The 27,320-nt window shown below is 39.8% G+C and overlaps 1 protein-coding gene across 1 annotated transcript in view; it reads left to right on the top strand.

Moving 5' to 3' along the window:
- The window catches only part of vwa8 (von Willebrand factor A domain containing 8), a 117,564-nt gene that overhangs the window by 28,774 nt on the left and 61,470 nt on the right, over window positions 1–27,320 (top strand). Inside the window, exons 15-25 of the mRNA XM_084122576.1 lie at window positions 73–241; window positions 408–485; window positions 918–1,033; window positions 2,614–2,717; window positions 3,622–3,728; window positions 12,435–12,506; window positions 17,317–17,393; window positions 20,149–20,224; window positions 24,380–24,515; window positions 24,607–24,726; window positions 24,850–25,055. Coding sequence (XP_083978702.1) covers window positions 73–241; window positions 408–485; window positions 918–1,033; window positions 2,614–2,717; window positions 3,622–3,728; window positions 12,435–12,506; window positions 17,317–17,393; window positions 20,149–20,224; window positions 24,380–24,515; window positions 24,607–24,726; window positions 24,850–25,055 — 1,261 coding nt within the window. The remainder of the gene's footprint in view (window positions 1–72; window positions 242–407; window positions 486–917; window positions 1,034–2,613; window positions 2,718–3,621; window positions 3,729–12,434; window positions 12,507–17,316; window positions 17,394–20,148; window positions 20,225–24,379; window positions 24,516–24,606; window positions 24,727–24,849; window positions 25,056–27,320) is intronic.

Here is a 27,320-nt window from a genome sequence, read left to right as displayed (position 1 = left end):
GATCAAGAATTGATAAAGAGACTGTGCTTGATGTAAATAAGAAACTAGTTATAACTGCTATCTTCTCCACAGATCCATCTTCCCAATCCACCCGTCATTCAGGATCATCGCCCTAGCTGAGCCTCCTCAGGTCGGGAGCACCACTAAGCAGTGGCTCGGCCCAGAGATTCTCACCATGTTTCTCTTTCACACCATCAAACCACTGGCCAAGGCAGAGGAAACTGCCATTCTTCAGGGCATGGTCAGTCACATCACCTCCAGACTAATGTCAATAGTGTGGTGTTTGATTAAATATGGTTACACCCAACATGTTTATGTGCTGCGTCACTTGTTGAATCAAATGCAATTTTAGCTCTGACCCTTTCTTTCTAGGTTTGAGTTTTGTGTAATGTCTTTTTTTATAACAGATCCCAAATGTTCCCAAAGAAGCAGTGGAGCAGCTGCAACACCTGACTCACAGCCTGAGAAAATCCAACGATCCAACGGTGAGCCAATGAACCAATGTTAGGTCCCTAAATCCTTTAACAAAAGCAGAGGCTGGAATTAATTCCTTCACCACATACATGGAGCAAAGAGAGATTGTGGCCCATTTTTTGACTCCAGTGGTCAAAGAGCAGACTCATATAGAGAGACAGGAGGTTCTTATCAGCACATTTGTTAAGGGTTTGTTATATAAAAAAAACACCACATATGGTTTCTTGTTCAGTAACTGCTTACTCTGCTGTTTACTAGTGTTTTCTGTCCCAGAAACCCTAAATATCCTGTTGTATTAGAGCACAATAGTGATTGTCCTACTTTTTCAGTAGACTTGGTTAATATTTTTCCCCATTATAGGGGTTTTGTTCTGTGGTTTGTGTTGTTTTTGATTCTGTGAGATTAAATGTAAATGTTCTTTGGTGTTTTTGTGCCATGTCCAGGCCCTGTCCCTTGCTTCTTCATTGTCCACCAGGCAGCTGCTGAGAATCTGTCGGCGTCTTTCTCAGTATCCACAGGAGAGTGTTGCTCACGCTGTGAACAAAGCCTGTCTGTCCAGGTAGACAAACTCAAACTCATTCATGTTGCACCGCATTAAAAGACGGCTCTGACTAGAAGCTATTTCCGTTGTGCGTCACTGCCATCAAATGAGAGCATGGATCTGGATGAATTAATAGAGATCTGTTTGCTCAAATTTGGGTGAATTTAGGACAGTACCTTTAATATCAGAGCCTTATGTCCGCTTAAAGCATCCTCTGTGGCAACCAAGAAATCATGCGGCAAAATGGGCTGATGGTGCAATGTACGGCTCAGTGTGCATTGTCCTATATGCTAAGTTTAATTATTCATTAAAAAAAAGATTGGTACAGTAAAACATGCTCAAAATTTAGTTTTTTGTTAGAGCAGTATATTATCCCATTTAAAACTTTAACGGCCAATTAAAAAATAGTGGTACAGTAAAATGTGCAAATTTTGATTTTGTTAAGGCAGTACCTCTAGTATAAAGGCCTTATATTAAATCATCATCTGTGGCTGCCGAGAAAGCGTGCAGCCAAATGGTCTGATGGCACACTCAGTGTGCATTGTCCTATATGTTAAGTTCAATGGTTAATGAAAAAAGATTGGAACAGTAATAAGTGCTCAACTTCTGGATTTTGTTCGAGTAGTTTGTCTTGTACGAGGCTCAATCCAGCTATATATTCGTTTGTCACTTACTGATGCCTGTGAATATACCCCTTTATATAACGCGACTCTCCCTAAATTCTGTATTTCTCCGCCACCTACAAAGATGTGTTAAATCCAACAAAGTGGTTTAATAAAGGGTGAATTGATCTTGTGAAATATATTTACTGTACCAATATTTTTAAATTTGGCCGTTAAAGTTTTATATGGGACAATATAAACATACTGCCCTAATGAAATAAAAATTGAGCATTTTTTAATATTTTTTTTTGTACCAATCTTCTTTTTTATGAACCATTAAACTTAGCATATAGGACGATGCACACTGAGCCGCATATTGCGCCATCAGGCTGTGGTCGGCCGCCAAAGTGGACATAAGGCCTTGAAATATGACATACTGCCCTAATGAAAGCCAAAAAAAATTGCACTTTTTACTGTACCAGTCTTTTTTATGGACTCTTGAAATTGGCAAATAGGACAGTGCACATAGCCGTATTTCGTCATCAGCCCATTTCGTGGTGCGGTTTGCAAAGATCTACATCAAACTCTACTCCTAATCACACTGATGTAGATATCGAAATGACCATCATTCTTGTATTTACAAAGTGATGTTAAGGATTTTATCTGGATGCATTGTTATATTGTAAAATCCCCATGCAGACTTGAAGTGAATGGGCCTTTAGAGCTTAAAAGTGAAATGTGTAATTTATTTGCCACTAGTGGCTTCAGACAGTCAGACTGGAGTTTGAGTTTGACTGTCTGTTATCAACCAATGGCAAACGCGAATCTTGCTTTAAAATGTATATATTTTTTCTGTATTATGTTTGATGCTAAGAATGACACATTACACACTTTGTCTTTAACATGCAGCTGTATCGCCTGCTTCATTGCTTGTAAAGTTTACAATGACTGGGAAATGTTGATTTGAAATGCATAAGGAATGAATTCTTTTTGTAGGTTTCTGCCCAGCCTGGCTCGCTCGTCTCTTCAGAAGAGTCTGGTGAACTGCTCAATAGAGGATCAGCCTGACCCAGCATCAGAACAGAACCACCTCTACACCTGTGAGTTACAGCACATCACCACTTCAGACCAGGGCTAAGCAAAAGTCAGAGTTACGATTATAGTCCATAAGAATTTTAACTTTATTGGACCATGATCCACAGGATGTTGAATTATAATACTAAGAAATTTAACTTGATACAATAGAGGGATTTAAGTAGTTCATGTTTTGTAAACATATGTAATTAAATGGGTTTTGTAAACATAAATGCCTAAATTTGCATTTATTGGTTAAATATGGATGTTTGGCTACATTTTAAAGACTTTTGGGTAAATTAGAGCATTCTGGAAAATAGCGTTCTTCCACCATTGTTAGATTATTAAAAGATAAAAAGAAATTAGATATTAATGATATTCAATACTGCATAACTATTATATAATTATAAATTATTTACACATTTCTATAGGTTTCATTTCAAACATTAATTATTAACATCACATAATGTTTATGGAAATACTCAATTTGTTATGTTGTTACATTATATTGTTTATAATATAAACAATATTGTTTGTTTATGGGCTCAAATGTATTATCTTTGACCACTTTCAGCAGTTAGATTCCATTTAATTCCACTTCCTTACATTTGAATTCAAATTACAATTCTGCATCTTTTAAATTTCACACAAACCAGGCTCAGTCAGCTTCAGTGGTTCCTCAGTAATTTTAGCCTGCCCTGATATTTTTGTCCCATTTTCCCCACCGTCTGTAAGAGACTGTTTCACAGTCTTAGATTTCAGATGTACAGTACTATGTTGTGTAAAAGTGTAGATGGGAGGAAATAGATTGTCTTTGTGTAGAAAAGTGGCTGTGTCCCTAGCAGCTGGTCAGTGACATGGCTGAATAGGTAAAACCTCTTTTTGGAGAATCTCTAATGTTTTCTTTTCATTTCTGCTCTCCCCTGTTAGGCACAGTAAAAGATGGACTTCTGACCATAGGGAACATCTCGGCTCCTGTGTACAGCCCTGATGAGAAGATGAAGGTCCCAGACGTGCTCTTTTATGAGAATGTTCAGGTGAGGTCCTTATCTGCCTATTACCGGAAGAAACATTGTCCTCTTCTCTGTGGCCCACAGACTAGAGAAGGAAAGATATGGGTTCACCAAGCACAATCCCTTAAGCCTCAAGAGCTGCTCTATTCATTTAAAGAGATAGTTCAGCAAAAAATAAGAATTCTGTCATCATTTTTTAAACCTCTGTGACTATCTCTCTTGATGAGTTTTCATTTTTTGGGAGGTATTCCTAAGCATTATTGTGTAGTAGGCTGTTTCACAACAAAAATTACTCCATTGCGTCGTCTAGCTTCCAAGTCGTACGCTGTTAATGGCAAAGTATGCGTTTTCCTATAACAATATAAACACGATTCATAACATAATTACATTTTATAACTAAATAGTATCACCTTTAACTTGTTTATCAGGGTGTTTGTAAGGTTGTTCTTTGTAAAACTGCTTATAACAAGATGTATTGTAAAAAAAAAAAAAAAAAAAATACATTGAATTGAGTGTGCAAACATTTTTATTTGACAGCTGTAATTTCTATTTATAAAAATGTCTAAAATACAAGGAAGGAACGAAGGAGATACTATAGCTATGAAGATATGAGAAAAATATATGTGGACAGTTTTCCTTTGGGGACATTTGCAGTTATATATTATCGCAATATAAATCTTATCGCAAAAATGTAAAAAATCGAAATATCAAAGCATTGTAGAATAGCAGATACACACACACATATTGTAACCGAATACCAGATGAATTCTGTATTTAAAAAAAATAAATAAAAATGCAACGTTGCTTGGCAATGAGGCGACGTTGGTCTGGCAGTGAGGAAAGCTCAATCTATCTGTCTAAGCCTTGTAAATCAGTGGAGACTTTTGCTCAAAGGTCAGATCTCAGAGAGGACCCACAGAAGAACATTGGCCAAACACACAGGCACGTTCAAGTACAGCAGGATCTCGGCTGGCCCGCAGTGAAACAGGGTGTAATCATATTTCATTATTAGGGATTTCAAGGTCTTCTTGCTGAGGGATGTTCAGCATTCAAAGTTAAGTCTCTTATTGCTGAATCAAAGCACACTGTTTCTCATGCACAACTGCTCATATGCTCAACTAGATAGCGATCAGTTACTTTACATTTGTAAACCAAAACAAAAAAGACTCAAATACTCCCCCATCTGCCACTGTTCAGTCAAAACAATCCAACTCTACACACCAGTCGAGCCATTTCTGGCCAATTTAACTGCTCAAATATACAGGTTGCAATTCTGAAATTATGTATTTCATCTTCAATGCACAAAGACTAATGAACTATATTACTTGGTGGAAAATTGTTTATTATTAATATAAATACATTTTCTTGTTGAACATTTGTGCATTTCATCAAATAATAGCAATAAGCCACTTAAGACTGTGCTACAGTTATTTTACCATGGAACATATTAGTATTAATTGTACATTCAAATATGAATATTTATGACTAGTTTAATGTGTACCGTTCAGTTTTTTTTCTGAGTTTTTTTCATTGAAATTAATACTTTTATTCAGCAAGGATGCATCAAATTGATCAAAAGTGACAGTAAAGACCTTTATAATGTTACAAAAGATGTATTTTTCTAATTAATGCTGTTCTTTTGAACTTTCTATTTATCAAAGAATCCTGAAAAAAAAAAAAAACAGTTTCCAGAGCAGCAAATCAGCAATCTGATCTTTGCATTACAGGAATAAATTACATATTAAAATATATTAATATAGAAAACAGTTATTTTAAATTGCAGCAGTATTTCACAATATTACTGTTTTTACTGTATTTTTGATCCAATAATTGCAGACTTGGTGAGCCTAAGAGACTTCCCTCAAAAAATGTTCCGATCCCAAACTTTTAAATGGTAGTATAAAATATCCGTTTAGCATTATATCATGCAATAATTACAAAATATAAGAGTGTTCCCAATAGTAATACTCAGTGTTGTTGCCACACTGCATGTGTGGCATTTGGTCTCGCGCTACTGTTGCTCAGTGATGTGAGAAGAGAATGAGGATGACCTAGATATTCCTCTACCCTCCCTTCTGAGGCCCAGAAAGAGGTGGAGGGAAAAAAAGTTACTCTTGTCCCACTTTTCAATGACCTGCTTTTTTGTCTTTAGAGCACTAGAAGGAGAAGTGCAGTAGTCCACTGAGGCAGAAATGAGGACATTTCCCTCCCAATCTGGCAAACTCGTGTGTCCGCTCGCATCGCTTTTTGTATAATGTGTGTATGCAGTAAACGCATCATTCTTATATGCTCTTATCGTATTGAAAAAGCACTTTGTGCCTTTGCAGCCTCAGAAATAGAAAATTCAGTTCATTGTGCCATAACTGGACCAGAATTAATTTCTGCTCCCATCTATATCCATTCAGCTTTTGTGTGTCTGTAAAATGTAGGTGACCTTCTCAGATATAATTGATGATTTTCTCATGTGTTTTCATACTGGAGCAATCTCAGATGGATCAGGTCACATGACATACGGTGCACCACAAAAGTCTGAGGCCACTTGTGAAGATACGGAATTTGTTTTCATTACAAATTGTAGTACCGTGACAAAAAGTTAATAGAGTGGTGCAGGTATGACGTCAGAACCGGGAAGTCTAATTCGCTGCTGCTTCCTTCGAGATTTTCTTGTGGGGTTTTATAATGTTTTTTTATTTTTTATGTTTGAGTAAAATAAAGCCTGCGGTAAACATAACTTGACCGTACTTTGACGTTTTGTGCTTCAACGTTCACTGCACACACTCACACCCCAAGCTGCCTTATCTAGTGATTACTTGAAAACTTGCGCGTCAAAATTCGCATTTGGTTGAGTGTGTAATTTACGTTGTAGAACAAAATGTCAAAGTATAGTCAAGTTATGTTTATCACAGGCTTTATTTTACATGTAAATAATAATAATTTAAAAAAAAACACATTATAAAACCCCATAGGAAAATCTCGATGGAACCAGCAGCGAATTAGACTTCCATGTTCTGATGTCATACACTCACCTAAAGGATTATTAGGAACACCTGTTCAATTTCTCTTTAATGCAATTATCTAATCAACCAATCACATGGCAGTTGCTTCAATGCATTTAGGGGTGTGGTCCTGGTCAAGACAATCTCCTGAACTCCAAACTGAATGTCAGAATGGGAAAGAAAGGTGATTTAAGCAATTTTGAGCGTGGCATGGTTGTTGGTGCCAGACGGGCCGGTCTGAGTATTTCACAATCTGCTCAGTTACTGGGATTTTCACGCACAACCATTTCTAGGGTTTACAAAGAATGGTGTGAAAATGGAAAAACATCCAGTATGCGGCAGTCCTGTGGGCGAAAATGCCTTGTTGATGCTAGAGGTCAGAGGAGAATGGGCCGACTGATTCAAGCTGATTGAAGAGCAACTTTGACTGATATAACCACTCGTTACAACCGAGGTATGCAGCAAAGCATTTGTGAAGCCACAACACGCACAACCTTGAGGCGGATGGGCTACAACAGCAGAAGACCCCACCGGGTACCACTCATCTCCACTACAAATAGGAAAAAGAGGCTACAATTTGCACGAGCTCACCAAAATTGGACAGTTGAAGACTGGAAAAATATTGCCTGGTCTGATGAGTCTCGATTTCTGTTGAGACATTCAGATGGTAGAGTCAAAATTTGGCGTAAACAGAATGAGAACATGGATCCATCATGCCTTGTTACCACTGTGCAGGCTGGTGGTGGTGGTGTAATGGTGTGGGGGATGTTTTCTTGGCACACTTTAGGCCCCTTAGTGCCAATTGGGCATCGTTTAAATGCCACAGCCTACCTGAGCATTGTTTCTGACCATGTCCATCCCTTTATGACCACCATGTACCCATCCTCTGATGGCTACTTCCAGCAGGATAATGCACCATGTCACAAAGCTTGAATCATTTCAAATTGGTTTCTTGAACATGACAATGAGTTCACTGTACTAAAATGGCCCCCACAGTCACCAGATCTCAACCCAATAGAGCATCTTTGGGATGTGGTGGAACGGGAGCTTCGTGCCCTGGATGTGCATCCCACAAATCTCCATCAACTGCAAGATGCTATCCTATTAATATGGGCCAACATTTCTAAAGAATGCTTTCGGCACCTTGTTGAATCAATGCCACGTAGAATTAAGGCAGTTCTGAAGGTGAAAGGGGGTCAAACACAGTATTAGTATGGTGTTCCTAATAATCCTTTAGGTGAGTGTACATGCACCCCTCTATTCCTCCTTAAGAATTCCTCCTTTTGCTTAAATCACTTGACTGACATATAAAGCTGATACGGACCATGTCCAGCATGATTTGAATGTCACAAATTTACACTACCATTCAAAAGTTTGGGGTCAGCAAGAATTTTTTTAAAGAAATTAATACTTTTATTATGCAAGGATGTATTACATTGATCAAAAGTGACAGTAGATGCGTATACATTTATAATGTTATAAAATATTTCTATTTCAAATAAATGCTGATTTTGTTTTTTACTTTCTATTCATCAAAATATACTGACTTTTTTTAATGGTTTCCACACACACACACAAAAAAAAAAATGTAAGCAACACTGTTTTCAACACTGATAATAATCAGAAATGTTTCTTGAGCAGCAAGTCAGTATATTAGAATCATTTCTGAAGGATCATGTGACTCTAAAGACTGGAGTAATGATGCTGAAAATTCAGCTTTGCCATCACATAAACTGAATTGAATAAATATATATTTTTTAATATATTACAATAGAAAAACAGTTCTTTTAAATTGCAATAGTATAAAAAAATGCAGTTTTTACTGCATTTTTGATCAAATAAATGCAGCATTGGTAAGCATTAGAAACTACTTTCAAAAACATTAAAAAAATCTTACCACAAACTTTTGAACGGTAGTGTAATTATTTTATTGGTAACAGAAATACCAATAATAACCACTTAAAACACTTTTCATCCTGACAATGGATGATTTTGGGAACAATATAGATCAAATTATACACAGGGTTTAACTAAATAACTCATGTTAAAGCCCATGTTGCAGGTTAGAGTACACAGTAAGCCAATGTATAGAAAAATAATGTAGGAACTAGATTTAAATATAAACATATACTTATAAAACGCTAATTAGGCTTCTGGAGTCGTTTTTGTGAGAAATTTTTACTTCCGCATTTGAAAATCGCTTAAACCGCCGAACCTGAAGTGACGTAACATGAGGTAGAGCGGTCAAAGTAAACAATAGGAAAGCAATGGATCGCAATGACAGATCGGAAAGCTGGGGGAATTGTAGCCTAAATGTTTACTCGTATGATATATATATAATTCATATATAATTGATATATGATGATATCATATAATTATGAGCCTGATATGAAGCCAAGTGAGCAGGACAGGCCAGGGTTAGACAGAACAACGGTGAGTTGTGGTGTGAGGAGAACAGGGCGAGAGAACAGTGTTAGCTTATAGATGTATTCACGTTAGCCGACGATATGTACAACCAAGGCCGGACTTACCATTGGGCTTGACTGGGCTCAAGCCCATGGGCCCCGCCCAATAGGGGGCCCCGCCCGTTTACGTTTGATTTTTTCAATAATATGTCAGTCATTTAATTTTTCATTTAAAGTTTGTTGATTGGTCTAGCATTGTTACCTGGCCTTGCCCTGCAATGAAAAATGTAATTTAATTAGCTAAATTAAATGTCAGTCATCTTGAGGTTTTACGCTCACATGAGGTGGTTTTTCAGGCAATTCGAAAAAGGAATATTTCGCAAAACTGCAATGGAAACAGTTTTTGCGCATTTACAGTCACCAGAGTTAGAAGACGCGGTGTGTTTGAGGTCCATGTATAGCTACGCAAATAATAATAATTTTATATTATTTAATTATAACATTTAATAGGCTATATTTAGAAGACGCTTTTATGCAAGAAAGGAACTGAGTGTGGAGCGCGCACTGCATGGCACGGAGGCGCGGCCGCGAACACTTGCATTTTCCTATCAACAGTGGAAACAACTTAAAATACTCTATCATTTCTGGTCATACAGAAAATAATAATACATTATTCCCAACTACTTTTATTTGTGTAAACTCACAATAACAAGAAAACGTTGTGCTTTTGTAAAATAAAATAAAACAATCAGACGCACTTTCATGATCTCCGTAAACTGGAGCGCGAGAACTGAAACAAAATATAGCCTATGTAGGCTAAAGCTTGAAATGTCCACTTTAAAACGAACAAATTCTAATCGAAAGCTAATACCTTCTGATTAATCCGTATGAAATGTGCATTTCTCTCTAAAAGCGCATCTGCTTAGCGGAGATGGAGTTGCGATTTTAGCCAAAGCAATAGTTTATTAATAATATTAATGGCTCTTCTCATTCAGCACTGCGGGAAAAACATCAATTCCAGGTTCTAATTTGGCCTTTGAAAACCAGTAAAATCGACATGTTTTCCATATTAATTTGTGAATATTTTAAATGTTTAATAAAGGGGCAAAAAGTCAAACAAAAATCTGAAAATTCGTCGATATTTACTTTTTTGCGCAGCAGTTGGTGTAGCCAGTTCAAATTAAAATGTTGGTGTTCAACTTTGCGTTTTAAAAAGACAACAACCGTTCATTTTTCGTTTTTCAATTACGGGTTAAAAAAGGAAAAACGAATGGACACAAAAGTAGCCTATCGTTTGGACAGAATACGAGACAGAGTTCTTTATTAAACTTTTAAAAAACATTTGTCATTGAATCGTTCATTCAGGAGATTCGTTCAAAAATGCTGATTCATCTATTGAAACAAGTGCATTTGATTGAGGAATTGAATCATTCATTCAAACCCAAGTTTTTTTTTTTTTTTTATAATTCAGATTAATTAAACATTTTTAATAGACTTCAGTAATTAACATAAATTATGTTATTTTGTTTAGTTGTTTGTTCAGAATCGTGATCTCTATTTTTATTCTCAGTTTATCCAGAATTGTGTAGCTCTAATACATAGCTTGTGTATGTATCATTTTGTTCTATTTAAAGCAGGGTTTCTCAAACTCGGTCCTGGAGGGCCACTGTCCTGCACGGTTTAGCTCCAACCCTGATCAAACACACCTAGCTGTGAGTTTCTAGTGATCCTGAAGACATTGATCAGCTTGCTCAGGTGTGTTTGATCAGGGTTGGAGCTAAACTGTGCAGGACAGTGGCCCTCCAGGACCGAGTTTGAGAAACCCTGATTTAAAGTAATGTATAGAAGGTAGGGCCCGAAAGTGACTCAAGCCCAGGGGCCCCCACCACCCTAAGTCCTGCCCTGTGTACAACACTATGCTCAGATCACAGTACTGTACAGATTATTATCATCATGTATCAGGCAATAGCAAAGCTAGTACTTAGACCCATACCTGCATGTGTTGTGTGTGTCAGCCATTAGAAGACAGTTTCCAGAGGAAAAGGGACTTTATAAAGGCTTTGAATTGACCCATTTGGTGACGATAAATAAAAAAAATGATCACAATCACAACTGTCTTACTGTACAAAAACTTTATATGTAGAAACAGCCAACACAAACATTAAAGTCGGTTTGTACAGATTGAAAATGAATTATAGAACATAATATATTATATTTATAATAATAATAATAATAATAGTGTCGGCTGCAGACTAATAACAAACACATAAATGCATTACATTACAAGTTTATGTAGGATATGTTAATTAATTAAATTAAGACATGGCACATTTTGTAAAAAATATGTACAATAAGTGATCTCTGACGGATCCGTGAGCGTCATGTTTCCCGCTGGCGGCCGAACCACATGCTGATGGCGGACCGGGCGACCCGATGAAGGAGCCGGGACAGTGTGCACATATCGCCGGGATTATAATCATTCGATCTATAGTGAACGCTACACACTACCGCGTTTTCCAAAGCAGAAGCAGAAGTGAAGTCCCGTCTCTTACCCGGCACAAAACGCACACTGGCACGGAAGATCGCACCGTCCTTTTTCTTATTCGGAAACCTGTGGACTCGATGTCCTGACAGGCCATAATTCACAATCATTTACCACGACGATGATTTATTGAAATACAATAAGCACAGAAAACACACTGAATCATGACCGCTCCTGCGCTCCAACTGAATACCAACCTATCTCTGCACTGAGCGCGAACGCAGAGCCAAACGACTACCTCATGTGACGTCAAATGACGCGTTGGTGGAAAAAAAGCGTTTTTTCAACACGGTCAAGGAAACGGTCACGTTTTCTATTAAATTTGTGCCCTTATGTCTTGCAAAACAATTTTTAATCCTGCATTTACTTTTCATATGGTATTTTCATACAAGGTTATAAAAAAAAAATAAATAAAAAAAAACCTGCAACATGGCCTTTAAGTGCTTTAACATCCTTTAACACCCTTGCCTTTTAAATCCTTTTAATAGGAGTTCTTCCATTGTAAATGTTACTGCAACCTGTATTTTTGCTTTTTTTAAAAAACCTGAGGTACAAGTTGGTAATACTTTAAACCATTATTTCACAAAAAGTTATATTGTACCTTGATTGTCCATTTGAAGATCCTATTTTTCAACTTTGTTTGTTTCCAGCTTTAAATGACAAAAATCCCAAATTTGGTGTTTCAGACCACCTTGAAAATCTGTAATTTTTGTCATTTAAAGTTTGGGACCCCACTGTGTTTAGAACTGGTCTCATTCTAAAATATGTTTTGTCTGTTTGTTCACAGCACATGATGGTCATGCAGGACATGCTGAAGGACTTCCTGTTGGGGGAACACCTTCTTCTTGTGGGGAACCAGGTAATTGAGGATTCCCATCTTTAGGACGACAGTCTGCAAAGGTGTCTGTCCACTCTCATCCTGAGAGCATAGCAGATGTACAGTACATTATCCCAGAGCGGTGGCGTCATGCCATGAAGCACAGCTGCGTTTGTAAAGCATCTGCCCACCAGCTACAGGGTGAGCTAGGACTCGGTGTGCCCTACGGCGGCCAGGCACTCGCCCACTGTCTCTACTAGAGACCAGAGGGTGTGGAAAAAGAGTGGGCGTCCGGACTGCTGTCACTTCAGAGTTTAGACAAGTAGATTGATTGACACACAGAACACATAAATATATGTATAATAAAATGAAATAGACCTGGGAATACATGCTTTCCTGTTTATTACACTACCATTCATTTATTTTTATTTTTTTATGTTTTTGAAATAAGTCTCTTATCCTCACTAAGGCTGCATTTGTTTGATCATAAAATAGAGTTAAACGGTAATATTGTAAAATATTACAATTCAAAATTGAATTGTTTTCTATTTGAATATATTTAAAAATGTCATTTGTGATGCAATGTGATGCAAAGCTGAATTTTTGCAAAGTCTTCAGTGTCACATGATCCTTCATCCTTTGATCAATTGAATGCATCCTTGCTGAATTAAAATAAGTAAAAAAATCTATATATATATTTGGCAATATATACGACTGGCAATTTGTATATACAGGTATATATATTACTGACCAACCCTGAAGCTCGACACACTGAAGCTCGAGTCGCCATTGGCTAGAAATTGGCCTAAATTTCAAACATTATTAAAGAGAAGTAAACAGTCTATAACAAAATAAGTACAAATAATTAAACTACAAGCAGTAGCACAAATAAACACAATAGAACAAAAATACAGCTAAACTTATTTTTTGTCTCACTTAATCACATGCAAGTGAAATCGTGCAATTTACTAGCCATTGACTAATTAAAGACTTTTTTTTTGGTGCCTAGCGTGAAGTTTGGTCATGTATGTGAGTGATTTTCTTGCATTGTAGAGGGTTGCTGACCCAAATCTTTAAACTCTCAACTACATCTAATTTTTTGTTTGTTTACCAATGTAGTTATGCCTAAACTGATATAATAAAACACTGATTTGCTTTATACTTTAGATGGAAAAAAAGAAAATGTCATATTTGCTGACCCTCATCTGGTTTTGACCTAATATCATTTTAATTTTGTTTGGAGACTGTCTGAGCTTCTGTTTTTCATTGAATTAATGTGGATAGCAATTCATACAGTTAAGGATAACAGTATTGCCGTGTTACTATTGGTAACATACTCTCTCTCTCTCTGTCCTAGCGTGTATCCCATATTTGTATAGGGTCCGCTTGTTTGCATGTTTTTCGCCACTTGGCTCGGTCCAGGGCATCATCAGTGGTGATATTTACTGCGCGCATATCCTCCGCCAGACGATCGTGCCACCGCTTCTTCGGCCGGCCACGTGGTCGTCGCCCGGGTGGTGATAGATTATAAGCCGTTTTCGCCACTGTCTCATCGCCACTTCTGATGACATGGCCATACCAGCGGAGTTGGGCTTCACGCATCTTATGGACTATGGGCACCACGCCCATGCGCCTTCGGACCTCTTCGTTCATGACGCGGTCGAATCGCGTGAGGCCGAGGGACCAACGGAGCATCTTCATCTCCATAACATGGAGGGACTGCTCATGTTTGGTGGTGGCTGGCCAACACCCGGAACCGTACAACGCGACCAGGCGTACAACGGTTTTATAAATCTTGCCCTTGAGTGGTATGGGCATTTGGCGATCACAGAGAATGCCTGTGACTTGTCTCCATTTGAGCCATGCTGTGTTGACTCGGGCTCGGGCGTCAGGAAGAGAGTCACCGTCGCTCCGGATTAGAGAACCAAGATATTTAAATTCGGTGACTTTGTTTAATGGCTGCCCTCCAACTCTGATTGTCCCGTCAGTCTGGGGTCCGCACTCCATATACTCGGTCTTCTTGATGTTAAGGCGCAATCCGTGCGCGTCTAACCGCTCATTCCAGTCTTGCACTTGACGTTCAAGCCCACAACGGGTTTTATCAGCTTGGAAGATGTCGTCGGCGAATAGAAGTGACCAGGGCTGAGACACCTGAATATCCCCCGTGGCAGTATCCATGCAAAGGATAAAAAGAAGCGGGGAGAGGGCGGATCCCTGGTGCACGCCAACGGTGGTCGGAAATGTTTCGGATAAGCCTGCAGGGCATCGGACGACGCTGGTGGTGTTGGTATAGAGAAGCTGGATCCATCGTACGTACTCTTCGGGGGCACCGTGAGAGCGGAGGGAATGCCAGATAAGATCCCGGGGCACACGGTCAAATGCCTTCTCGAGGTCGAGAAAGGCCATGTGTACTTGCTGGTTCTTCTTCCGGTGCCTCTCTAGCAGGAGCCTGATGCCGTGGATCGCATCAGTAGTGCCGCTTCCTCTAACAAATCCGCACTGATTTGGACTGATGGAAACGATCTTCCGAAGGCGGGTGTCAATTACGCGCTCAAATATCTTCATGGCATGGCAGAGCAGGCGAATCGGGCGGTAGGTGTTGCATTCGCTGACGTCGCCTTTGCCTTTCCAGATCGGGACCGTTACGCTTGCAGCCCATGTTGAGGGAATGGTACCCTCATCAATGATCTTATTTAACAGTCGGGCAAGGACTTCAATGCCTCGGTGTCCGAGTAGCTTCCACGCCTCGGCGGGAATGTTATCGGGTCCCGGGGCCTTTCCTTTCTTCATATTTTTAACTGCAAACTCGACCTCAGCAAGGCTGATCTGCGGTACCGGCCCGAGGATGGGGGCGCTGCTTGTGATCAGTGGATGCGGGAATTCCATGTTGCAAATCGAGTCAAAATACTCTTTCCAGCGTTGCAAAATGGCGAGTGGATCACAGAGGACTTGATGGTTGGAGTCTTTGATATTCATTACTTGACCAATATCCAGTGTCGAGCGATGGCGAGCATTTGCGAGTTTGTAGATTCGGTTGGCTCCTTCAGGCGTGTCGAGCTGTGCATAGAGCTCGGCGTGGTGTCGGGCCTTTGCGGTAGCCACCACCTTTTTCGCCATCGACTTCTGTCGTCTATACTCATGCCAATCGACGGCCACCCGCGAGACACGTCATAGCTTGAATGCAGCCTTCTTTGCCTTCGTAGCTTCCTGTACCTCGTCAGTCCACCACCAGACCTGCTTGTCTATGAATTGTCGCCCTGGCTTGGTCACACCGAGGCACTCTTCCGCCACGTCACGGATCGTCTTAGACATGTTTACCCAGAGTGTTTCCACAGGCTGGCCACCGTCAATGGCGGCGATATATGTGTTGAGCATGGCAGCCAGTTGTGTTTGCTTCTCAGGCAAGCGCCACCACTTGATCTTCTCAGGACCAGTAAGTCGAGTGCGGGGTCGGAGGCCGGAGTTCAGCCGGAGATCAAGAACTAGTAGCCGGTGTTGGGAGGCAATTGTCTCAGATGGAATCACCTTGGCATCCCTGACCAGCTTGAAGTCGCGGCGTCGGATAAGCCAATAATCAATCTGGGTCGATTGTCCACCGCTGGTGTAGGTGGCGAGTTGGGAGTCACGTTTCTTGAAGAACGTGTTGACAATGACCAGATCGTGGGCCTCTGCGCAATTGAGAAATTGACCGCCCCCTTCATTTCGGGTCCCATAGCCTTGTCCGCCGTGTACCTGCTCGTACCCTTCTCGCGCAGTCCCAACATGACCATTGAGGTCGCCACCGATCAGGAGATGTTCATTGATGTTGATTGATCGAAGATGATCGTCGAACTGACACCAGAATTCCTCCTTCTCGGCTTCAGTGCATCCGGTCTGGGGGGCATAGCAGGAGACCACCCTCAGGATCACCGACCCAGTGTCGATCATAATTGACATGAGGCGATCCGAGATGCGCTTGACCTCAACGACATTGTTGCGAAACTTCTCACTGACTATGGTCGCCACTCCATTTCGGTTGTTTGTCACTCCATAGTAGTAGAGCTTGTACCCTTCTCCAATGTCTCTCGCTTTGGCGCCTTTCCATTTTGTTTCTTGTATGCAGGCGATATCGACACGCCGGGTTCTCAATGAATCAGCCAATTCACGGGTTCTTCCGGTAAGCGTGCCAATATTGACGGTTGCAAATCGTAGATGTTGGACTAACCGTTTCAGCTTGCCACGTCCTTGGGCAAGTAGCCCACGTCCACTTTTCGCGCCGTTTGGGCGGGGACGGCACGCGTCGCCTATGGGGGACGCCCTAGCATTCAGATCCAAATGTCGTTTAAGCATTGCAATTTTGATGTGACAGGAAGTTTCAATCAGCCGACGCGTCACACCGTCTGTCACTGACCACCCTCACCGTTAGCCCGATCAAATTAATCATCGGTTTCCGGCCGGCACCTCGTGGAGGTGGTGATGGGATTTTGCCGGCCTATTTTGCCGAGCTCTATACATGCAAATTATGTCAAACCTGGTAAGGTGCCTTTTTATTATTAAATATAAGCGGGAATTAAATTTAAGAGCTCCAGTAATGGTCAATAAACTAATTGGCTTTAAAACACTTGGAATATTATGCATGAGTAATATGGACTACTTTTATAATATTTAATGGTGCTTTTTTTAGAGCTTGACAGTATAAATCACCATCCACTTCCACAAGCTCTGGTATTCTGCCTAAAATCTGCTTGACAGATGGAAGAAAGGGTTGAGAAAGAGGGTTGGAAAGACATGAGGATGGCTAGATAATGAATGACACATTTATTTTCATTTATAGGTGATCTGTTCCTTTAACATGTTCTTACTCTGTTCACAGGGTGTTGGGAAAAACAAGATTGTTGATCGATTCTTGCATCTCATGAACAGACCAAGAGAATATCTTCAGCTTCACAGGTAAAATAAAAGAAGTCCCCTGAGTTCTTCTCAAATAAAGCCTTCTCAGAGAGGAAGACCTATTATCAGAAACTACTCTCCCCTAGACTCAATTAGAACCTGGTTATGAGGCCACACCGGGAATGACCCACATCCACTCAGTGACATTACATAGAGCTTTTCTTCATTAGTGAGGAACTGAGTAATGTAGCCTTTCTATATATGAATGAAACAGAGGAAAGAGGACACCTTTATTTGTCAGACAGATAAACATCTGGACACAGATGCATCATACGATTTTGTTTTTGTGTGTTAGAAGGTGAAACTTTCTTTTACAGACTGACTGAGTGCCTGAAATAAAAAGATCTCCTCTCTAAGGCTTGAGTGAGCTATTTTAATCCTGATGAATTAGGACACCTGTCGACAGGGCAGAGGGAACTTTGATTGTAGTTCTTCAAAGGCAAAAGTACAACTTAAAAGGAGCAGTTCACATTTTACAATACTATCATTCACTTAACCTTGTTCCAAGTCCAACCCTCTTATTATTTTTTCTATCTTCTGTGAAACACAACAGTATTTTCTTTCGACAATTCCTCGACAAGACCTGAGCGACTTTGACAAGGGTCAAATTGTTATGGCAAGGCAACTGGGTCAGAGTATCTCTGAAATGGCAAGACTTGTGGATTGCTCTCGGTTAGCAGTGGTGAGAATTTACCAACTTTGGTCCGAGGAGGGATAAACCACAATCCGGCGACAGAGTGTTGGGCACCAAAGGCTCATCAATGCATGAGGGCAACATGGCTATCCCGTCTGGTCCAAGCCAATAGAATGTCTATTGTGTCACACAAAATTTTAATTATGGGAGGTTTTTAGATTATGGGAGGAATGCGTCGCAACACACAGTGTATTTCAATCTACTGCATGTGGTACTGCGTAGCCATAGACCAATCAGAGTCCCTATGATGACCTCTGTCCACCGTCGTAAGCGCCTACAAAGGGTATGAGGGCATCTGAACTGGGCCTTGGAGCAGTAGAAGGTGGTTACCTGGGGAACTGATGGCACCAGGATGCACTGTAGGACATATATGGGATATACAGGGGTTTATCAGTGAAACTGAAACACTGAAACACAACAGTGTTGGAGGTTTCACGACTATATACAATCTTCACTGATTTTACATTCCATCAGTAAGAGCGGAGTGTGAAGATTGAATTAGCAGAGCAATAGCACAGCTGAACATAAAATATTGCAATCCACACAACATAATGGGAGACGTATCAGAGTTCAAAAGAGGATAAATGTGTTGGTGCTCGTCTCGCTGGCTCATCTGTGACATGGACAGCAACTCTTTGTGGTTTATCGAGAGCTGTGGGATCCAGGGTAATGTTGGCATACCAACATACAGGACGAAACACATCCAACAGGAGTAACTGTCGACTCAAGAGGAAGCTGTCTGAAAGAGATGTCCAGGTACTAACCCGTATCCAAAAAAAACATAAAACCACAGCTGTCCACAGATGTGCACCTCGACTCTCATGTTTCTGCCAAAACTGTTCATCTGGAGCTCCACAGAGTCAATATTCAAGGTCAGGCTGCTATAGCCAAACCTTTGGTCACTCGTTCCAATGCCAAATGTGGGTTTCAATGCTGCCAACAGTGCAGATCTTGGGCTGTGGACAGAAGCATGTATTGTTCTCTGATGAGTCCACCTTCACTGTCTTTCCCACATCCGTGCGTTACGGTGTGGAGAAGATCCAGAGAGGCTCAACACCTGGACTGTTGCTGCCCAGAGTGAAGCACAGGGTGGATCAGTGATGGTTTGGACTGCAATATCATGGCATTCCCTTCTGTGCTTGATGGACACGTCACTGCCAAGGACTATCGAACCATTCTGGAGGATAATGTGCACCTAATGTTTCAAACATTGTACGGGGTTGCCACATATCAGCATGATAAAGCACCAATACACACAGCATGTGACAGAATGCTTTGATGAACATGAAAGTGAAGTTGAACATCTCCCATGGCCTGCACAGTCACCAGATCGAAATATTTTTGAGCCACTTTGGGATATTTTGGAGGAGTGAGTCTGGAAACGTTTTCCTCCACTAGCATCACATATGGGCCTGGCCACTGTTCTGGAAGAGGAATTGATCAAAATCCCTCTGGCCACTGTGAAGGACTTGAATCTGACATTCTCAAGACAAATTGATGTTGTATTGCCCTACATCATGCTAATACATTATTGTGGCCTAAAACCAGGTGTTTCAGTTTCATTATCCAACCCCTGTATATATTCATATTTTAATTGTAATATTTCACAATATTACTATTTACTGGATTTTGATAAATACAGCTGAATAAGATGTCACTGTGTCTAACCCATCTATTAGGTGCAGAGGTTGATATCATCTTGGAAGTTTCCTCTTGAAAGTTAAACCAAAGTCAAACTCGCATGCATTATGGCCTGGTTAGCGATTATGGAAATCTTAAATTAGTCTAAAGTAATCACTTCAGGGATTCTCCCTCCCTCTAAGCCTATAGAGATATGTGTCACATTTCAAACCTGCACAAGAACTCGAACGCTCTGTCCATCACACTGAATGTAGGTCAGTTTACTTTATACTTATGTAGGACCCATAAATATGAATCCACAAATCATCTCATCCTCTAGAGAAATTAGCTATGATTTAACAGTGAACAGAGTCACCATTTAGAGTGCATGCATTATTTTTCACGACAAACAGTCTAAAGCTCTGTTTTTATGCTCAACAGAGACACCACAGTCCAGACTTTAACTCTGCAGCCCTCTGTGAGAGATGGAGTCATCGTCTATGAAGACTCTCCATTGGTCAGTATTCACCACTGACATCATGGCTCTGTTTCAAATTCTAGTGAGAAGTTCTTCTAAAACTGGTATTTTTGTAGATTTGTTTTATTCCAAGGTCTCTCAAATATGATTAGCTGGATCAGGTGCATTTAATTAGGACTGAAGCTGAACTCCTGGTGAATAGTAAGCAAAATATTAAGTGTGATATTATATAAAGACAAAAAATAGAAGTAATAATTGGCTTTTATTTTGCCATTGTACTAAGGCAAATTGTTAAAATGTATTATCTGTTACTTTAACATTGACCGCCCTTAAAATGCATTAAGTAGAACTGTTTTTCTATTTTTCTCTCAATTCTTTTCTTCTGACTTTTAGTGACCAGGACCCTACAAAGTTTCTTTCAAGGAAAGTCTGTTCGCTCAGCGATCATATTGGCAGTGCCTTCGGCCAGCTATTTTGGGCATGCTAGACCAAGATGAACTGAATCATAATTATTGCTTCTTTCGCTTATGAAAAAAAAACAAAAAAACATTAAAAAGTGTATATTTCAGGTTGGTCCAACCAATGCGCAATTCGTGAGTTTCAATTTCTATAAGAACCAAAAACCACCATTTGGTGATCGGGATTTTCTCCACCATATTGAAGGTTGCAGTTTCTCCCATTCATACTAATACGAGTGAACTGTACGAGTGTTACTGTAAATAGTCTTTGACCCTGAATTGAAAATCCCAGTTCTAAGAAGACTTTTGGCCAAATGTATCCTGCTTTGAGAAGGCAATCCCAGAATGCACTGCAACATATTTGACTTAACAACTACTTAAGTTAAGAGTATCATGTTGTTAGCTTAGCAACACAACTAGAGTGCAGTCACATTTAGCGCTGCTCTATGAAATTTCACTGGTCGAAATCCAGTCATTCCAATTGGAATATATTGGCGATTGTGAGTTTTGCACGATGCATAAAGTTCTCTTTCAAGCTCACTTTCAAGTTGCTCATGTCAATTTGCCATGTTGACCAACAGAAAGCTGCTTGGTTTGAAAGTGACTTCTGTGAGAATTGTGCATATACATCGCTACACTATTGACAATAGACATGGACCCTTTTTTGTCTGCAAACTTTTGCCAATGTGATCGCACCTTAACGCCGAACTCTATTGGAATCAGTTCAGTGTCTTTTATGCTTCACACAAGCAGCTTTCTTTGTATTACCCATGCTGTTTCATTTGACTTATGATGCTGCCTCAAAGACACTTTCCTATGTAGGCAGTGGACAGCAAGGCTTTGTAACAGAGCCCATACAGTGAGCTCTATCAGTATTTGTGTATGTGATTCATCACCTCAGTGGTTCATAGTGATATTTATACATCTATCAGCAGATGGTCCAGACCACTGCTCCAGCAAGGACAAACATGTTGCCAGCTCAAACCCGGAGGACTCCCCGGCACAGATGAGGGAAAAAGCATTAAAAATTAATGAATGACCTCGAGGACAGTGTGTTATAATCCTCCACGCTGCTCGTTTCTGAAGTCGGCCTGTTGTTTTGTTAGCGTGGTGGTGCCATTTAGACGCATTGTTTTTGAAGCAGGGTCGCGGGTGTTCTCTACATAAGGCTTTTAACGATGTCTCTGCTCGAAACAAGGTGGATGGAGATGAAAAGCAGGCTGTGACTCGGAGTTTGGCCCCTCAATTAGCACCCAGCGGCAGCTCTCAGGGTATAAATAGTCTTTAGGCTTTGAAGCCCCTTCTGGCGCCTCATCTGATATCGATGCTTCCAAATGGTCTCTCATTGTGCCGGTCCAACAGATAAAAGCATCAAGAAAACACCCCTCGTTCTCCGCAAACCACCTTTCAGCTCCGGGTTGTAAATAAGAGGCGCTAATGTCAGCTGTACATATCAGAGATGATGAAAACACGGCTATAATCTTCAGCTCCCTATTAACTCTGTTCCTCTTTGCTGTTTTGGAATAAAGAGGATCCACGGCGCAACAGTTCAAATATGGTCAGTTAAAGGAAACCAAGCTGGTCCATGTACCTTCGGGTAATTTGTTTTCATGTTTTTGCCTTCAAAACTGAAATATATTATAGTGTATTTCTACCTATTAATACCTATAATAGTGTATTTCTCTGGCACGTGTAGTTAGCCATATTAGTGAACCTATGTCTACACAGAAGAAAGTCCGGCCTATCTGCCCCGGTACGGTTCGTGTCAATCTATTAGTTTGGTTGTTTGATGTGAAAGAGATGTAGTTGCAATAAATGCTTTAAGAATCCGAACAACTGTAGCAGTGGATGACTATTATTCTTTTGCGCAAAACTGAGGAATAACGTATGACGGCACGGTTTGATGTTTGGTTAAAAGGGTCGTTTAATTTCCCACCCATGTAGAGAGTGTAAATTCAAGTTGTTTAACCATTTTGGTTTCCATTTGGTGAATTAGTACAAAGTGTGGTAAAAATAAAAATATAATAAAACGACATGAGATTAGTTTATTTATGTTCATAGGAAGGGTCGAATATGTGATAAATGAATGGTTTTTGAAGACAAAAACAAGAAAACAAATTATTCGAAGGTACATGGACCAGACCCGAACTGTTTCGCTCATCTGTGACATCTGTATGTTAGTGCCTATTCAGTATGGAATCTTTCCTCATAATTAAAAAAATAATTTCAATTCAGTCACAATCTGATTCCATTCAGTTAAGTAAGGGTTAATGCCCGACGAGGTGTCCATTATCAGGTTTTAATGGACGACGGCGAGGCGTGAACCGTCCGACGCGCAGCGGAGGTTGCCTCCGCCGAAGTCCATTAAAACCTGATAATGGACACCTCGAAGGGCATTAACCCGCTTATACCATGGTTACTTACGAAAGAAAGAAATATTTAATCAATTAATAATACTTTAATGTGTTTTAGAGTAAAAATCGTGAGGGTTTTTATTTATTAAGTCGAGCGCACTATTTAATATCTCCCGTATACAGGCGTTGCCAAGCAACGTGGCCACAGCGACCCGACCGCAGCAGTTGATCAGTGAGTTTGAGCCAGCGCAATCATTTAGAACTGTCATCAGGCAAATTGACGGGACGCCTTTCCTAGGTGTACATTATCACTTTTTAACGGACACCCTGCAGCCAATGAGAATCGAGTATTCACCCAGACCATGGTATAATCTCAATTAACATCTTAGAAGTTAAAGTGAATTGTTGCCTAATTAAATACAAAGATTATAAAAGTCTTAAAGGTACACTACTGTTCACATTCAACCGGATTGCTTTCATAGTGAACCGTAGTCGAATGCATTCAAACAGCCACAAAAGACAGACTACTCTCCGCTTACTGATTTAATGCGTAAACATAATGGGAAGCGCGCTGGCCAGACAGGATTTAAAATTTGGCTGGAGACCCAAGTTTGGGTTGAAGGTGAAAAACGAACCAAGCACAATGTTCTCTCACCATTCCTGATTTCTATCTATGAATGAGACGAACAAGAAGACGTGTTCGGCGTCGTCGTTTCACGGCTGTCAGAGCAGAAATGAAAGCTACTGTTTGAAGTTTGATTTTCGCATTCATGTGTATATTGTGTGAGCTTATTTTGTCCATTAGATCGGAAGATCTGAAAAAGCCCATACATTTACCCGCCCATAGACCCTCGAACAAATCAGGACAGAAGTGGGAGAAAGTGGACAAAAGAGATTTACCAGGGGTAAACGGGGCCGGTGTAAAAACCAAACGCATCTTAATATCAGGGATAAACAGGGCCTTATGCTTACAAAGGCTGTATTTATTTGATCAAAAATACAGTAAATCAGTAATACTGTGAAATCTGATTACAATCTAAAATAGCAGTTTTTTTATTTGAATATGTTTTGAAATGTAGTTTATTCCTGTGACGAGTGACGACAAAGCTGCATTTTCAGCATCATTACTCAATTTTTTTTATCTGTAATGTAAATCTTTTTTTACATTATAAATGTCTTTATGATCACTTTTTATCAATTTAGGGCATCCTTGTTGAATAAAAGTATTAATTTATTTAGAAAAAAAATGACTTTGCTATATTACTTAACTATATTAAGTAAACTATATTACACCTGTTTTTGGCGCGAGAGACATTGCTTAACATTATAAGTTGACTTGACGGAATAAATAAATAATGAAATAAAAATGTGCTGTTTTCAAGGTTAAAGCTGTGAAGATGGGACACATCCTGGTAATAGATGAGGCTGATAAAGCTCCCACAAATGTCACCTGTATCCTGAAGACTTTGGTGGAAAGTGGAGAGATGATCCTGGCAGATGGAAGAAGAATAGTGTCAGGTGAAATGGACTGAGAGGATCAAACATGTTCCACATCATTGACCCGTCACTGACAGTCTTTAAAACTGGAATTGTTCTTTGATTTCCACAGACCCGTTGGAAGCAGCAGGAAGGCCTAATGCCATTCCCATGCATCCAGACTTCCGCATGATTGTTTTAGCAAACCGACCAGGCTTTCCGTTTTTGGGAAATGACTTTTTTGGAGCTCTTGGTAAGGCAGTTCCATTATATAGTATTTGATCACAGAATGTCATGAAAATGACAAACAAATATCAAGTAAGGGCTTTGTATTTGCTTGTAATACTCATGATGATATGATGAATCACTCTTTCAGGGGACATATTTAGCTGCCATGCAGTGGACAACCCCAAACCTCAGGCGGAGTTTGCCATGCTGAAGCAGTACGGGCCTGGCGTTCCTGATGCTGTTCTCCAGAAACTGGTGGCTGCATTCGGAGAACTCCGGGCCATGGCTGACCAAGGAACAATCACCTACCCCTACTCTACACGAGAGGTGGTCAACATCGTAAAACACCTACAGGTAACTGGCAGGTAGTTGTAGCCTCAGACGGCTCACGTTTATTGTCCGTCTGACACATTTATAGTTCACAGGCCATCTGATGCATTTAACACAATATGGAAGCAAATAATGGGAATGTATTTCCACTCCTTTTATTATTTTAATATAAATTACACTACTGTTCAAAAGTTTGGGGGGGGGTTTTATATTTTTTGAAAGAAGTCTCTTATGCTCAAAAAGGCTGCATTTATGTGATGAAAAATACAGTAATTTTGTGAAATATATTATTACAGTTTAAAATATCGGTTTTCTATTTTGATGTACTTTAAAATGTATTTTTTTCCTGTGATGGCAAAGCTGTATTTTCAGCATCCATTACTTTCTAAAAAAAAAAGAAAAAAGCTACAAAAGTGATTCCTTCAAGAGCAGTGAGTGATTTTCTCTTTGTCGTTTGTTGTTTGATTAACATAAATGATAGATGGCAACATGTTTATTAGGCTGCTGTCACTTTAAGAGCTGCACAGATCCAATATTATGTTACACGTGCATTTTCTTCCTCAACTGTTTACCTTCACTTAAGACAAAACCGACTGTGTATACATGATTAATAGCCAGGCATTTTGACATAATTTTGTGTGTATTTTGCCAAATACGTTTCGGAAGGGAACTGAATTCGGGATCTTGCACTGTCCGAGAGGCGGTGTTATAACAGCGGCTTTCTGTGTATTCTTTTCTGCTGCTTATTGCGCTTTTTAACATTAAGCATGTCACAGGTATTTAACAGTCATGTGTCCAGTCTCTTATCTGCTATCTGCGTTGATCTAAAACTTTGACTTTTCATAACTTTTTTAAGTATTAAAATCATTCAGTTATTGCAAACCATTGTGATATGCCTATTGTAATGTGTACATTTGCGATATTTCATTATATCGTGCAGCTCTACTTAATATTTTTGTGGTAACAGTGATATTTTTTTTTCTTCAAGATTCTTGTAACTTTCTGTAACATTATAAGTGTCTTTACTGTCACTTTTGGTCAATTTAATGCATCGTTGCTGATTATAAAAGTTTGAATTCTTTCAAAAAATCTTTCCAAAAAACACCTAACTGACCCCAAACTTTTGAACAGTTGTTTTGCATGACAATCAGACGCTATCTTCTCATCTAAATGGTTGGATAATGTCCAGAATAAGCTGCAGAGTGGACCAGACTTTGTCGCAGGTCAAATGTCTGGCCAAATCCACACAACACATCAAACACCTTGGTTGTAGGATGTTCCCCATTTTAAGAATTCAGACTTTGTGTCGGGGATGAACTGTGTGATGTTTAATAGATGAGGGTGAGTTACCCTATGCCTGAGATGAAAGGTGCCGCACGAGACACAGAGTGAGGGAGGAAAGGCCTTGTCTCTTCACTCGGCCCACTCACAGACTGATCTGACACATAGAGGCCACACTGCCATTCTGGGCCACCTGTCTCTGGGCTTTAACTCAGCTCTCACACACACACACACACACACACACACACACAGCCTCCTCCTACTCTAGCCTCAGCTCTCAGGAGTGACAGGGGTGCAGATAGATGGATGGAATTCATCTGTCACGTTGGATGAGGAGTCAGTTGTCAGATTAGTCTGCCGCAAGCAGCCATCAGAAGTCTACACTAGCAGTTAAACTTGACTGATTTTTTTTTTCCATGTGATCTTATAAACCATTTGTTCTAAAGACCGTCATGCTTGAAATCAGCTTTGTACACAAATATAAATTGTCTACTTATGAATTTCTAAACTAAACTTTTTTTTTTTTTGGATCAGATAAAAAAGGAAAAGCAGCGACTAGTGCCTGGCCTGTTAAGTCCTTCAAAATTGTTTAAAAGAATCTCATTTTGCAAATCCTAAAGTTAGTTGTGTAAATATGTACATAGTGAGCAGAGGTACAATCTAGACAAAGAAGAACCTAACCATAGGCAGGTTGTGAAACATAATGAATTGAATTGAAAATATTTCAAATCCCAATTCACTTCCTATGTGTGAAGTGAGGAAGCAAACAAATCAAATTTGAATTGAACAAAGAATTAAAATGGCATGAAATTAAAAAGAAATTCATTTTGCTGAGTAGCTTATAATAATATGTGTAATATTTCATGAATTACCCATAAAACGTGATCAAACACACAGCATGGTTAGTTACAAAACACTGAATAATATTAGTAAAAAGTATGATTTAATTTTATGAACACTGGTGGAAATACACCTTCAAGTATCATCAATACTTTTTGTATCAAGTTT

The sequence above is a fragment of the Abramis brama genome (genome assembly GCF_963993115.1).
Source record: "Abramis brama genome assembly, chromosome: 8".
NCBI lineage: Eukaryota > Metazoa > Chordata > Actinopteri > Cypriniformes > Leuciscidae > Abramis > Abramis brama.
Note: the sequence above shows the minus strand (reverse complement) of the source record. Positions and strands in the feature narration are given on the sequence as shown.